The sequence below is a fragment of the Protopterus annectens genome, chromosome 8.part0, assembly GCF_019279795.1.
Source record: "Protopterus annectens isolate FY-2018-M chromosome 8.part0, PAN1.0, whole genome shotgun sequence".
Lineage (NCBI taxonomy): Eukaryota > Metazoa > Chordata > Ceratodontiformes > Protopteridae > Protopterus > Protopterus annectens.
This window is the reverse complement of record NC_056741.1, coordinates 68,760,251-68,773,567: the sequence shown is the minus strand read 5'-3', so window position 1 is coordinate 68,773,567 and position 13,317 is coordinate 68,760,251. Positions and strand designations below refer to the sequence as shown.

The following is a 13,317-nucleotide window of genomic DNA, read 5'->3' as shown; positions in this document are numbered from 1 at the left end:
TTGGTGTTAAAACTGTTTTTTTTTTTGAATATCGACATTTTGGTAGTAAACCACTATCTATATATAGAGATAGATAGATAGATAGATAGATAGATAGATAGATAGATAGATAGATAGATAGATAGATAGATAGCTGTATATACATTATATGTATTCACTGGTTTAATTTCTTTAAGTCATTTAGGTTTCTAATACCATGACAGGAATGGACCCCAGTTCCTAAGTCAAAGTATGATTAAAGCTGATGAAATTAGCATTGTTTCATTCTTTGATGTTAGCCAGAAGTTCTCTTTGCAGTACCTGCAATGTGCCCAGAACTGACTCCTTTTGCATTACATATGGCGTTACATGTGTTGGTAACATATCTAAGTACAATTTTAAATTCCTTTTTATAAGACCAATTGCTCCTACTACCATTGGAACTGTCAGGGTATCCTTCTTACACATTGCCCTCATTTCTGCCTGTAAATAGGTTCATAGATTCATAGGATGATACTAGACTATTGGCCCAGAGGCCCTTATAAGCTTAGCCAAGAATTTTGCCCATGTTCCCAAAACATAAACAACTAGCTAAGATGATAAGTACTTTGTATACTGTGATAAAGAAATATGTATCCTGTCTAACTCTATGTCATTATACTGCCTACCCTTCCTTGCTAATATGTTATTAATAAGCTTGTTTTAATCTAATCCAGATAATGTGAATGGCAGTCTTGTATTGTATGTAAATAAGCCTATGTTTTGTTAAGTCTCTTTCAGCATTTACTGTACCTAATTATCAATGTAACTAACTCTCCCGCTTCCCTCCGGGCCGCCTCTTAAAAACATGTAATCCAGTCGACCATCCCAACAACAAAATAAATAATAAATAAGTCAGCACCCATTTCCCCTGTCCAGCAGGGACACAGATGGGATCCCATGAGTGTATTTTCTGTTTCCCATCCAGTCATCCAGGTTCCTCTTAAAAAGGACTACAGAGGTACTATGCTTGAAATGGAGAGGGAGTCTATTCCATAGATGGGGGAGTCTTTAGGACAGAAATCTGTCCCGCTGACAAGTTCAATTAATGTCACAGACCAGGTTGAGGCCTTGCATGCAAGTTGTGCAAGTGGAGTTTGACTTATGGATATGCAGCAACTCCATCAAGGCTGGGTCTGAGATGGCCTTGTATACCAGACACAGGTCACCTCTGAGCAGTCTGTATTTTATGACTTTTATGACTTTGTGTCTGTCTATATGTAAGACACTGTAGTCACTGGGTGTAGCAATTTCAATGATCAATGCTACTTTTGTTTTCTTTCATGGAGTACTATATCTGGTTTTCTCGCATCTATTTTTTTTGTTGGCAATAGGTGATTCCATGTGATATAAATTTCATCATTTTGAATAATGATTTGTGGCTCATGTTTCTAGTGTTTTCAACTACTTCAGTATTATAATGTTTGCACAATCCCCAGTGCAAAATTCTTACCACATTATTATGCCTTTCAGTATACAGTCCTTCTACCATTAGTATGTCACAGGCAGCAATGAGGTGTGCGACAGTTTCCAATTCTGGTTTACAAAACCTGCATTTGTCTGTTTCTACCATATTTTCAGTAGATTTTGTAAACAGACTTGTATGTAGTCCACTGTCTTGGGCTGCCAATATTAAGCTTTCATCATTTGGTTTAAATTCACCTCCCATTAACCATTCTTGCATTTGGTCCTGATAAACACGAGGCTGTTCCAAGAGTTTTCTGTATTTGTAACTACTGTATATTTATGCACTTTCCATATTTCCTGCCTTCTCGTCTAGTCCTTCACCTTATATTCCTTCTTTTGTGTTTTGGCACATTCACTTGCTGCCTGATTTTTATCTACTTCTGGTTTGATATCGATATGCTTTTGTTAAACTAAGCAGGAAAGTCATCTTAGATTTATTCACAAATAATACGAACAAAAAGTTGTGAATAAAATAAATAAAGCCGGTTACAGAACTAGAATACAATGAAACATTGATTTAATAAAGCGCTTTTCGTCTAACCTATTGGTTAGACTTCTTCAGACAAAAACATTGGATTTATTCTCTTCATGTTTTATTAGGTCAGCAGATATGAATACAGTCCTATGATTGCAGAACAATACATGCATTCAGTTTTGAGGAGGCCCATACCTTTTCTGGAATGGGGAGTAATAATCTTGGTATACACTAATTTTTATAAATTATGTGATAGGCATGAAGCATTTTTCTGTTTTCTGGTCCAACTGATCCAATACCTTTTGGGCTCAATAAACCAGTGCAAAACTGTAATTTAGGACAGGAAGAACAAATTTGTTTATAACTTGGACTTTGTTTCTAGATGTCAGAGCTGTTTTCAGTAATAATTTTAATCTTCTAAAGTATTCCTTACTAAGTTCTATTCACACTTGCTCATGTTTTATTGTTGTTCCTTCATCGGTTCCCAAATATTTCTGCACTCCTTCTTTTATATCACATTCCTGTCTTTCATTGATATTTCCTTTTGCTACAGCTTTCCTGCTTTAACGGTTGCTTTTATACATTTATTGTGATCAAATGACATTCTTATATCATCTGAGAAATTTTTGACAACTTGCAGTTGTGCTTTCAGTTCGTCATCTAATGCACTATACATTTTTAAATCACCTACAAAAAGAAGATGAGAAGTCTTTCCACTTTATTGTTTTCTGGGAGCCAGATTGTAGCCATGACCTAATCTCATAACGGAGAACTTAATGGGTTAATACCAAGACAAAAGAGCAGCAATGCGGTGACAAAGAGTCACCCTGGAATATCCCCCTTTGAATTTTTATCCCTGGAATAAGAATTTTTCCTTTATCATGACTTAACTGCTAAGTGGTATGCAACTGTTTTGTGGTCACTGTAATGTAATTGATCAGTGTATGGTGTATCTTATACATTTGTAAGCACTCTTTTATCCATGAATGTGGGATGCTGTCAAATGATTTTTTGTAGTCTGTCCATGCCATACTTAGATTCTTCCCCTTTTTACAGTTCGACATTATGACTTTAACAACAAATGATCCTTTGCTCCATATGACTTTCTTTTTTTTAACACCTTTATTGAATTTTGTTACCCTTTTGTTCTACTGCCATTACTGAGTTTTCTTCTAAATGACTATAAACTCTGTCGGCATCCATTACGGCGTATAGTTTACACATCATCAAAAGGCAAGTTATTGGTTTCTAGTTTTTAGGGTAGCTTACAGGTTCACACTTAAATGGTATTGTTTTCCTGTTGTTAACCAGGTTGGTATCTGTTTGAGATGTGCACATAAATAGTTCTTACTCATGGCTAAATCTTCATGTAAAGGTGTCAATACCTTTACCCAGAAGTTAGGTACGCAACTAGGTCTAGGGTTTTCCATATAGGAGTGTTTCTTAAATTTGTTTCAATCTCTCTGGCTGTTACTTCATCCCATTTCATATCCTGTACATTTAAACTTCTTTCTTTTACTTCTTCTATCCATTCAGCATCTTTGTAATTTTCCACAGAAACGTCAGGTCTGTATTAGCATGTCAACAGGACTGTTCATCAAATGCCCTTACGTTGACACACAAAACGAAATCCCAAAATCTCAAATGGCCACAATAGCGATTTTTTTAGCAGGGAAAAAAAAATCACTGGGCCAACAGCAAGCAAACCAAACTGACAGACAAAATAAAGTGGGGAGCTGTGCTGCTCACACACCCCCTACTTAAATATACCAACTCCAAGATTGCGTTGCAGTGCAGGAAATGGCAAATTCCTAACAATGGCCCAGCAATTTTTTTCCCTGGGGAAAAAAATCACTATTGTGGCTGTTCGAGATTTTGGCATTTCATTTTATATGTGTCGACGTAAGGCATTCGATGAACAACCCTGTCGACATGCTAATATAGAGCTGAAACTTCAAAGATACTTCTCCAAAATGTGTCTATTCCTTCTATTTTTGATGGTGTTCTGTTCCTTTTGCCTTGTTTCCCAATTCTCTATAAAAGGTTTTTGGGTCATCAATAAATTGCTTATTTTGTACTTTTCCTTCATTTGTGTATCTTCTAAGTTTTTCTGCCTGTCTGGATATCTTTAGTTTATTATTTGCAATAGTGTACGGTAGAGCTTGATCTGTTCTGATACTGTGCATTGCTTTTATCACTTCAAGTTTTCTGAGTATTTTTGTTGATCTGTTCCCTCTTTTGTATTCTTCTAACAGTGACACTCTTAATTGCTTTATAGTTTTCTCAATTCAGTATGTCTATCCATTTCTATTAAATCAAGCAATTCTTCCCTTAGATCATTTTCTTCTAAACTGAAGGCACATTCTTTGTTCTCTACTTCCTGCGGGCATTCTACAGAAAGTTCCATGACATCTTTCTGTGTCATCCGTTTCCCTTTTATATGGGAACTCATTGGCCTATCACTCCACAAAATTGACTGCATCAAAGTTGCCACAGTTTCCTGTTCCTTCCCTTGCTCTGCAACTCCAGCTGCACTTTTATTCTGGTTTCCTACTGAAGGCTCCAAAGTATCTTCATATGGCGATTGATCAGGTATTTCCCAATCCACTGGATTCTCCTTAATTTGGGAATCCATTATTATATTCTGCTGTGGTGTTATCAGAATTAGATTTTCTATACTAAATCTTTTACTTCTCAGGTAATCCATAACCTCACTTTCTGTTTCTTTAACTTCTCCATTATTAATCCTCTGTCTATTTTCCCCTCTTTGTTTTCTTATTTTTCTGCATTGTAAACTTTTTCCATATCTAGATCCCTTTGCCTGTATTGGTGCTGCTTTTTTTGTATTGATTAGTTTTGCTTTCTCCTTTGCATAAATATTGCACCATATTAAATCTCTTTTTCTTTCCCATGTCCATATTTCTTCTTCAGATGCCTCCTGCTCCTCCTGTTTCTCCTTAATTGGGGTGCTCATTGTTCAATCATGCTGTGATATAACCTCTGTTAGTCTTTTTATGCTATATCCTTCACGTCACAGGTATTCCATAACAGCTTCTATTTTTTAACTTCTACTTTACTAATCTTCTGTTCTACATACCCCTTATTTTTTATATTGTGAAATTGTTCAAATATGGGTGCTTTTGCCTGTATTTCTCTTCAAAATATCATTGGGACTGCTTTTTTGCATTGATTAATTTGGCTTTCTCCTTTGCAAAAATATTGCAACGTATCAGATGTCTTTTTTGTTCCCATGTCCATATTTCTTTTTCATACCTTGCAAAATTTCTAGATTTTGTTCTTTATATTTTCGTATTTCTTCAGTCGCTTCATTTTCCAAACACCCCAAGGTTTCTTGGTCTATATAATATCTTTCATGAATCTGTTGTATTAATGAACACAAATTTGCATTTGAAGTGTTTTGAAAGTTTTTCTTCTGTAAGTATTTTTCTTTCCTCTAATTTCTCTCTTAATATTTTTTGTATATCTTCTGTCCAGAAATTCTGGGCTTCTTACATAATAGTAACAAAACATAATTTCTATCTTATCCTCAATAGTCCACGCTATCATCTCTATGTCTCTTTTTTTAGGCCTATCAGTTTTTGTGATTTTTGTGGACTGTTACTACCTTCTACAACATGAGGGTCATCCTCCCACTGGGCCTGTCCTAGCAGCATTGTAGGAATATTTCTGTGTCTTTAGGGTTCTATACTGCCATTTTTCCAGTCCTGGCACCAGTGCGCCTGCCAGGACTGGGCACTTTTTAATTCTGAGATGTGTGCACTCAGCTGTCTTTTTTTATATTTTTAACCTACTTCTGTCCATGATATGAGTTTTTCCCGAAGGGGATGACAACACATTTTTTTGGCATTAAGCTTAAGGTCCTGGTTTCAACACCAGTCACTGGTCTGAGTGAGGCCTTTCTGTAGGATGTCTACATCACTTGGAGAGTTAATAATGGCTAACCAGTTTGCAGTTGTCTGCGAATTTGGTCAGCCAGAGTCCCTTTGTGTTGGCCTGAACTTCTGAGAAGTAGATGCCAAACAGGAAAGGACCCAGGAATGGGTGCATAACCTTAGGCAATACATAGGCTGAGTAAAAAAAAAGTTTCCATGCAGAAAGTTTAATATTTGAGATGCTTACAAAGCAATATGAGCGATCAAGATGCTGGGAGAGTTAGGGGAGGTTACATAAAAAAGCTGCACTTCATGTTAGTTTTTGCACACCAATATTCACAACAGTAATTTCAATTTCATTTCCAGAAAAGATAGTAAGTGATGGAAAACTATTTTCAGCATATACTGATATACTTTCGTCTTTTTCTTTGTCTGAAAGCTATGATAGTCTGTAAATTCCTCAAGTACTAGAGAACTAGGGGCTTTATGAATCTCATTAAAGATACCTCAGTTATAAAGATAATATCTTAGTTACCTCCCAAAGCTCTATTTCTAGCATTACATAAAAGCCTGGTGCAAAGTATAAAACAGGAAAGAAATAGATTAATCTGCTTGATTTTAATAAAAATGCTCTAGTATTAATAAGATTCAGTAGTTTGGCTTTAAATGTGACACGAGTAACTTTTGCATGACATTCCTACTTAGTGCTACAGATTACATCCTTTGCATGACATTCCTACTTAGTGCTACAGATTACATCCTTTGCATGACATTCCTACTTAGTGCTACAGATTACATCCTTTGCATGACATTCCTACTTAGTGCTACAGATTACATCCTTTGCATGACATTCCTACTTAGTGCTACAGATTACATCCTTTGCATGACATTCCTACTTAGTGCTACAGATTACATCCTTTGCATGACATTCCTACTTAGTGCTACAGATTACATCCTTTGCATGACGTTCCTACTTAGTGCTACAGATTACATCCTTTGCATGACGTTCCTACTTAGTGCTACAGATTACATCCTTTGCATGACATTCCTACTTAGTGCTACAGATTACATCCTTTGCATGACATTCCTACTTAGTGCTACAGATTACATCTTTTGCATGACATTCCTACTTAGTGCTACAGATTACATCCTTTGCATGACATTCCTACTTAGTGCTACAGATTACATCCTTTGCATGACATTCCTACTTAGTGCTACAGATTACATCCTTTGCATGACATTCCTACTTAGTGCTACAGATTACATCCTTTGCATGACATTCCTACTTAGTGCTACAGATTTTACATCCTTTGCATGACATTCCTACTTAGTGGTACACATTACATCCTTTGCAAGACATTCCTACTTAGTGCTACAGATTACATCCTTTGCATGACATTCCTACTTAGTGCTACAGATTACATCCTTTGCATGACATTCCTACTTAGTGCTACAGATTACATCCTTTGCATGACGTTCCTACTTAGTGCTACAGATTACATCCTTTGCATGACGTTCCTACTTAGTGCTACAGATTACATCCTTTGCATGACATTCCTACTTAGTGCTACAGATTACATCCTTTGCATGACATTCCTACTTAGTGCTACAGATTACATCCTTTGCATGACATTCCTACTTAGTGCTACAGATTACATCCTTTGCATGACATTCCTACTTAGTGCTACAGATTACATCCTTTGCATGACATTCCTACTTAGTGCTACAGATTACATCCTTTGCATGACATTCCTACTTAGTGCTACAGATTACATCCTTTGCATGACATTCCTACTTAGTGCTACAGATTACATCCTTTGCATGACATTCCTACTTAGTGCTACAGATTACATCCTTTGCATGACATTCCTACTTAGTGCTACAGATTACATCCTTTGCATGACATTCCTACTTAGTGCTACAGATTACATCCTTTGCATGACATTCCTACTTAGTGCTACAGATTACATCCTTTGCATGACATTCCTACTTAGTGCTACAGATTACATCCTTTGCATGACATTCCTACTTAGTGCTACAGATTACATCCTTTGCATGACATTCCTACTTAGTGCTACAGATTACATCCTTTGCATGACATTCCTACTTAGTGCTACAGATTACATCCTTTGCATGACATTCCTACTTAGTGCTACAGATTACATCCTTTGCATGACATTCCTACTTAGTGCTACAGATTACATCCTTTGCATGACATTCCTACTTAATGCTACAGATTTTACATCCTTTGCATGACATTCCTACTTAGTGCTACAGATTACATCCTTTGCATGACATTCCTACTTAGTGCTACAGATTACATCCTTTGCATGACATTACTGCTTAGTGCTGCAAATTACATCCTTTGCATGACATTCCTACTTAGTGCTACAAATTACATCCTTTGCATGACATTCCTACTTAGTGCTACAGATTACATCCTTTGCATGACATTCCTACTTAGTGCTACAAATTACTTTGCTTTTTCTAATCATAAGAAAACTGCAAGAGTCACTGTTAACATACCTGTTAAATGTCCTACTGTCTTGGAGCCACGTCCTCATTCCAGTTCATCAGATTCTAAAAATAAAGAAGAGATGTATGACAGTTAAATCAGTGGAGTGTTTAGTAGGCATCATACGGTAGCACATGCCATTCACTGAGAGAAAAATGTTTGCAATTTTCAGGGTAAACCACTCCTGCTTTGACTGCAAGCACTGACATTCATCCTCCACAGTGCTGGGTGTTGTCCTTTTTGATTCCTCATTCTTCCCAGTGTCTCAATGAGAGGGGGCATTTTTAGAGAAGGTTACTCCATTACCAGTTATAAGTTTAAAAATGTCACCAGATGCTGTGGATATTATTCCTCGGACATCAAAGGGGACAAATATTTTGAGGTTGTTCTGACCATAGCCTTGGAGTCGTTTTAAGTTTTCATCACTCTGCTAACAGGATTTTCCATCAGATCTGGTGGAAACATATTGATATTGGATGTCAGCAGGGCAGATACTGGTGCCCAAGAAAACAATAATGTAGGAGGAATGGAAAACAGTTGTGGTACGTGTGTGTTGGGGCTAAATGTCATTGGGGTGGATGTCAGTTACTAAGGTAATAATGCAATAGTAGTAGATATTTAATACTCAGATGCATGTGGCCGTGGTATCCTAAGACTAGATATCATCGCCTTTGAATCCTATAATATTTCCTTTTCCTTTTGAGCGTAAGTAATTTCTCCAGTATTTTAGCTTGAGTTTATTTCAGGGATTCTTCCTAGTAAAAGGAAGAAATTGTAACTTTTCTATTTTTGTGTATCTCTCACTCCTGTAGAAGTTGTGGTTCTGTTTTATCTGTCTCCGTCTCCAAAAGAGGGCATGCCATAAATTGGATAAAACTCATTTTAAGGGTCCACTTATGAGATTTAATTTGCACAAAAATCAGACTACAGAGTTGATGAAGATCAGCTCACTTAAACCACTTTTCATTCCTTCAGTTATTCTCTCATTTGATGGACAAACACATGCTTGTGTATAAAGAGATCAGTAGCTAGATGGATAGATAGATACCGTATGAGTAGTCAGTGTGCCAATGTGCTGCCATATCGATGCACATTTTATCAGTGCCAACATGTTGGCTACCTAAACTTGCTTTACATGGGGGTGCTTCTCCATCTACACTCCTTGACATGGGATTTCAGCCAAAATATTCACTAATTTAAATACACTACCACCACAGTCATACAACTACAACCAAATGCAAAGCTCCATGATATAAGCAGAAGTCTCTCTCTTCGAAGAATCAGTCTCTGCTCCACTTGATCTGTAGTACACTTGAAAGCTTTTAACAGACCAAGTACCTGTTGACAGGTTGTGTATCCGAAAGGCTGCATGGGACCTATATATCTTTATGTATAGCAGTTTACCAGATACACCTTATTGTTTCTGTGATTATTGCATGTTTTCTTGCAGTTACCCATAATATGTGTTGTGTTATTTTTCCAACCACACCTATTGATTGTTGTATTTGTACTGGCATGTTTTTCTCCAGGTGTTTAAGGTTACTTTCTCCTTCTCCAAGAACATTTATTTGCATGATAGCACTCTTAGCTGCTTGCTGGATATGAAAAAAGAAGACAGTGGGGCATATGGTGCATTTTTTTAGCTAAGTTTTTCTTTAGTGGCCATGGAGGTAGTGTACAGCTGTGCCCCTAGAGAGCATTGAAGTGGTGAAGCAACACGACTTGGGGAGTGACGCCAGCTTTTGGGTGGGATTTCCTACAGTAAGGCTCATATTATTCAAATGTCTAATGATATAGTGAATACACATGCTCATCTGTACCTTATCTTTATGGATTTAAACTAGCAACTGCAGAAAGCCACTAACTGCAGCAAAATGACCTTAAAACAAAGATGATCGCTTTTGCCTGCAGTGTTTGCTTAAATACCATGTTTTTTTTTCTTTTAGGAGTAGACTGCGATATTGACATTCAGAAAACTATTCAAATGGTGCGGTCCCAGAGGTCAGGAATGGTTCAGACAGAGGCTCAGTACAAGTTTATCTATATGTCCGTAGCTCATTACATTGAAACCGTAAAGAAACGTCTCGAAGCTGGACAGGTCAGCAGAATGATATGTCATATTTGTTAATTATACTGGTTCCTTTTTAATTATGTCTGTTACCAGGAATAGATCCAAATAAGTATAATGCTGAGCATTTATTTTATTATTGTGTTTGTTTACTGGATTGGACGTGCAAGACAGCTTTTAGCAGAGGCTCAAGGAGCAGAATAGAATGAGAAACTTTGCTTTTCTGAAGGACTTAATGGCATTGCAATTATAATTATCTTGGTGGGAACATATCTCTCTACAGTTTTTGCTGTCTTGTTATTGCAAAAGCTGTATGAAAGACACTAGAACCTTATACTTTTAACTAAAGGGGTGTAACATTTATAATGTGAGTCCATCTCAGGTATATTATATCCACGGTGTTGTACACTTTACATATCGCTGTAAGTGCAGTCACAGAACTTGCCCTCATCAAGTTTATGTGAATATAAGTAACTCAAGCAACTGGAGATATATTACTCATGTACTCCTAAAGTAAATATTATAAAGTAATTCAAGCTATGCTACTGTAATGCCTAAAGGCAACTACCAGCATAACACTTGAATGATTGAGGTTTGGCACCATAAGTTACTGCTTCCACCAGTGACAGAGGTCTTAGACCAGTTGATCTTTAAGGAGCCTAACCCAAATTCTCAGTTGCTCCAGAGGCACAGGCTTGTTAACTGACTTGTTCAAGGTCACACAGCAGGCAAATGAGAGTGGAAGGAATCAAACCCTGTACCTCAGGAACTACAGTTCACAGACTTAGGGCTCTGTGCCAGTTGACAGACTGAATACACAAGGAAAGTAAGTCTTGAATATGAGTGCACACCTCTTGAATTACCACCTGAAGCACATCTTTATTGCAGCTGGTACTTTTTGCTTCCATGTACATTGTTATTTTATTCTAAGCACTGAAAATTGCATATTGGTCATTTAATCATGTAAAATATGCAAGCTTTGCATGATACCTACATTGTGCAATAGTTTTGAAAAATTCGGTAAAATGATATTTAAAAAGATTGTTATAATCCAGTGGTTTCTATGCTAGGCTAACATATGTGCCTTGACTGTGAACTGATTTATCTTCTTTAACTGAGAATGCCTTAGCTTGCACTGTAAGATATAGTAAGGTGTCAGTGCTTGTCTCTTGCCAGACAGGAGTGATTCTGGCTCATATTATTTATGATTCAGCCATTACAGTTGCTAGACTACAGCATTTTTGGGGGGAGGGGGGTCTCTGCCCAGCTGGCCATCAACTGCTTCACTGCTCCCCCAATTCTTTTGAGTGTTCCTCTCCCAGTTCTGCCTCACATAAAGGAAGGGGACTGGGGATATTACCACACCCCAGCTGAAGCTGTTGTTGGGGCCAGCATCACCCCTCTGTGCAGTAGTTTCATAGCTCCCAGTCTAATTCTAGATTATCTTTCTGAGTCAGCTGAAGTAAACGGCACCCCTACAATTCAATCTGAGAAGCCAATTAGCTTTGTTACTTTTGAGTAAGTTGCGTTTAGCCTTCAATTTCTATGGGGTGTATACAGGTCAGCCATTCACAGCTTAGGCTAACTGGTCATTGATCTGGTATTGATCTTGAAAGGATCTGTGCCTCTCCGACTAAAACATCTTCTCCCAGGTGTCATAAATTAACACAACTGTAGGATCACATAGTCCATCCTAGCCTAGATTGTTATTGAGGGCAAGTCTTACACTGGCTTCACTTGATCAGCACCATCAAGAAAAATATTCTGTATCAAATTCCAGCCTCCTGCTAGTATTATGGAAACGGATGGGAATGACAAGGCTCTAGTTTCAAGGGAAGCAAAACATTTAGGTTATGATGGCACTGAATGAAGTCCAAGTATGAAAACATTTAACCCACACTCATGATGTCTTGTTATCAAATCATGATTGCTGGGGCTAACAAAGAAAAGCACCCTGTGTTTCATCTTGACTTCTTTCTAACCCGAATACTGTGATGCTGAGATGGCAAACTCCTTTCCCGGCAAGCATGTTTCTGTCTACCTCTAGTTTTGCATAACTCACTGTTCTGATTTTATGGAATGTTTTTGTGGGTTTTGATTTTATAACAAACTGGACTGAGATGCAGCAGTACCAGGAAGCATGTTTTTAAAATGTTATCTTAGAAGAGGATGCGGCACAACAGTAGTACATCAGCAACCGAGACTTAGGTCAGCTTCCAGGACATTCTTCAAATGTCGTGCTTCACACTGGATCAGTTGGCTAACCATGTCCCACTGTTACCTGAAAAATGGTGGTGATATGGCGCCCCCTGCTACCATCCGCCTTCACATGAATAGGGACTGCCCTTATCCGTACAACTTACAGAACATTGTAGCGAAGTTGGTAGGCAAAGAACTGAGTTCCCTGCTCACCTCACGCTTTATTTTTGGAAATACTCCTAGACACCTTACTATCTCCCAGGATGTGCTGCAGTTTGTATTGCTAATAGCTAAAGTCTCCAAAGATTTACTGTATTAGCAGTTTGAATCAATCAAATCAACTGACAACTTAAGAGGTGCTGTGGGGGAATGCAGTACTGATGGGTAGGGGGTAAAACTAACCTGTTTCATCAGAGCATACCATTGTGTGATACTGATGAGTAGCGGGTAAAACTAACCTTTTCATTAGAGAATTCACCTATGTAATAACTGAATAGGGGTAAAACTAACTTGTTTCATCAGAAGATAACCTTGTGTTTTTGTTTTAGCTTATTGAAGGTGATGTTTGGATGTAGCTTGGGACAGAGTTAATATGTCTTTGAGGAAATAATAGTTGTTTAGGACACCAAAGTCCCTATGGAGATATCCATTTTTTTTTTATTAGTTTTAGGTGTCTCCCTTT

General features: G+C 37.6%; 1 protein-coding gene across 2 annotated transcripts in view; it reads left to right on the top strand.

The window, feature by feature from the left end:
* Positions 1-13,317, top strand: part of PTPN6 (protein tyrosine phosphatase non-receptor type 6) — a 1,172,112-nt gene that overhangs the window by 1,082,627 nt on the left and 76,168 nt on the right. For both annotated transcript variants that reach the window (XM_044079623.1, XM_044079624.1), the window contains exon 13: positions 10,315-10,466. In XM_044079623.1, the coding sequence (XP_043935558.1) occupies positions 10,315-10,466 (152 nt within the window). The remainder of the gene's footprint in view (positions 1-10,314; positions 10,467-13,317) is intronic.